Source organism: Nicotiana attenuata, unplaced genomic scaffold, assembly GCF_001879085.1.
Source record: "Nicotiana attenuata strain UT unplaced genomic scaffold, NIATTr2, whole genome shotgun sequence".
NCBI classification, from domain to species: Eukaryota; Viridiplantae; Streptophyta; class Magnoliopsida; order Solanales; family Solanaceae; genus Nicotiana; species Nicotiana attenuata.
Window position 1 is genome coordinate 1,153 of NW_017687293.1, and position 2,547 is coordinate 3,699.

The 2,547-nt window shown below is 37.3% G+C and overlaps 1 protein-coding gene across 2 annotated transcripts; it reads left to right on the forward strand.

The window, feature by feature from the left end:
• Positions 1 to 500: 500 nt before the first annotated feature.
• Positions 501 to 2,539, forward strand: LOC109222267 (hydroquinone glucosyltransferase-like). Of its 2 annotated transcripts, XM_019386638.1 has the most exons (3): positions 501 to 1,274; positions 1,416 to 1,461; positions 1,965 to 2,089. In XM_019386638.1, the coding sequence occupies exons 1-3, from the start codon at positions 528 to 530 to the stop codon at positions 1,985 to 1,987; spliced, it is 816 nt and encodes a 271-aa protein (XP_019242183.1). In that variant the 5' UTR covers positions 501 to 527; the 3' UTR covers positions 1,988 to 2,089. The 2 variants fall into 2 exon arrangements, with proteins under 2 accessions (XP_019242183.1, XP_019242182.1); XM_019386637.1 differs by lacking the exon at positions 1,416 to 1,461 and having other exon boundaries at positions 1,965 to 2,539.
• The last annotated feature ends 8 nt before the right edge of the window (positions 2,540 to 2,547 follow it).

Sequence of the window (2,547 nt, forward strand, 5' to 3'; positions counted from 1 at the left end):
TCCTTTTCCGAGAAAGGGAAGCATCAACTTTAGGCCATCTCCAACCTTACCCCCATTCCCGGGGCAATTTTTGGGGTAATTTAGCTCCAACCCTCCCTTATTTTTTGTCCCCAAAATGGGGGATGAATAGTGTTCCCTCAAATATGGGGGTACACTATTCATCTCCCTCATTACTATTCATCACTTTTTTATTATTATTTTATTATTTAATCTTTTAATTTATCTCTTTATATCTACCTAGTTATGTTTATGTGATGTCTTTATAATATTAATTTTACATCTTAACTTTGGTGTATGATTTAATCTTGTCTCTTGTCAGGACACCTAACATTGATGACCCATTATTACACGAGCAACACATTGTTTATGTGCTAACAGCCTAATCTTGATTTAGGCCGCCTAACACGAGTGATTTAGGCTGTGATGGGTGGAAGATTGAAATATTTTTCGCTCTTATATATAGTCTACAAAGTAGAAATATCATATCATATGTGTATCTAAATATCTAATTTAATTTTGAATACCGAATGATTAAACAAATCGCACAACACTATCAGAAAAAAGAAGATAATATTCTGATCATCAAAATTCTGAAGAATAACTTCACACTGACTTCTCTATATAAAGCACATATCATTTCCAGTTACCATACCATATTCTCTTTTCATTGTTTTGGAGTTTCATTTGTTCCTTTAATGGACAAATCTGCAACAATGGCCACTGCTGAACAGAAGGAGAAGCCGCACTTTGCGTTTCTCCCAAGCCCTGGCATGGGACACATCATCCCACTCTTTGAGTTCGCTAAACGCCTAGTCATCAACCACGGCTTCCACGTCAGCTTCTTCGTCATCACTACCGGAGCTTCCGCCGCACAAAATGAACTTTTCCTATCAGATAACCTCCCCGCCGGTTTCCACGCCGTCGAAATCCCGCCGGTGGAAAACATCTCTTCATTTTTCACCGACGATATGAGAGTTGTCACCCGCCTCTCTATTATAGTCCGCGAATCACTCAAACAATACCTCTCCTCACTTCTAATAAAACACCGCCCTAAAGCTTTGATTATCGATTTGTTCTGTACGGACGCTTTTGAGATTTGCAAAGAGGTTTCAATTCCTGTTCACTCTTTCTTCACTGCCTCTACTCTTTTGATGGCTTTCTCTTTGTATCTCCCGACGCTAGACCGGGAAGTCAACGGCGAGTTCGTTGACCTTCCTCAACATATTCAAACTCCTGGATGCAATCCAATATGCCCTCACGACCTCCTAGACCAGGTACATTGAGATTCATATCGGAAAATAATTAAAAATTTAACGAATATTAAATGAATTTTATACAAGGTGCACAATTTTATTACGCTGTTACTACAGTTTAACTGACTACAACATTTTTTTTTATTTTGGTTTTCCACCCAGTGTCCATACCTGTATTGGAGCCCGACGATATCCGGATTTACATCGTGTAAGGCTTCATCCCAACCAAGGATTTTTTCATGTCTAGGGCTCGCACCCGGTCTACAACATGTTGCTACTATATGTATACTATATTTTTAAGGTTTATCTCATTATTAGGATTTTTTAATGGGAGCCTTGGCATAACTGGTAAAGTTGTTGCCATGTGACCAGGAGGTCACCGGTTCAAGCAGTAGTAATAGCCTCTTGCAAAAATGCAGGGTAAGACTACCTACAATAGACCCTTGTGGTCCGGCCCTTTCTTGAACCCCGTGTATAGCGAGAGCTTAGTACATCGGATTATCCTTTTATCTCACCATAAATCTAATGAAAAGTTATCCGTTGTTGTAGATTAACTTAATTAATATTCGTTGGTGTAAAAATACTTACGTCATTAGTCTATGAAAACTTAATATGAGCTCATAATTTCAAATGTATGATGAATTTAATGAATAAAAATTAAAGGACATTATTAACTTGATTAAAATTTAAATTTTGAATTTGTCTCCACAGGTGAAAGACAGGAAAAACGATGAGTACAAATGGTATTTACTTCACGTCAGCAGATTACCATTGGCCGCCGGAATATTTGTCAACAGTTGGGATGATCTTGAACCAGTGACCCTTCAAGCTCTTAAAGAAAATTCATTTTTCCAAAATATACCAATTCCGCCTATTCATACTATAGGGCCATTGATCAAACAAGATGAAGTCATTACAGAAAAGGATGCTGAGATTTTGGCGTGGTTGGATAATCAGCCGCCTGATTCTGTTCTCTTTGTGGTGTTTGGTAGTGGCGGCACCTTGACAAGTGAACAACTTACTGAGTTAGCTTGGGGTCTTGAAATGAGTCACCAAAGGTTATTATATCATTTTAATATTAGAAAATAGAGTTTAAATTGAGTATAAATATATTATCATATCTATTTTACTTGTTGCAGTAAGCTATCTTTTTAAAAAATTATAAATCAGTGTTCACTAAATAAATAGGGAGGAAGTAAAATGAAAATGGCCGAAAAAATAATTTCCCTCATGAGATTTGAGATTTTATGTTTTCCGGGCGGGTTAGTGATTGGGTCGGATAAGTTAGAAAATC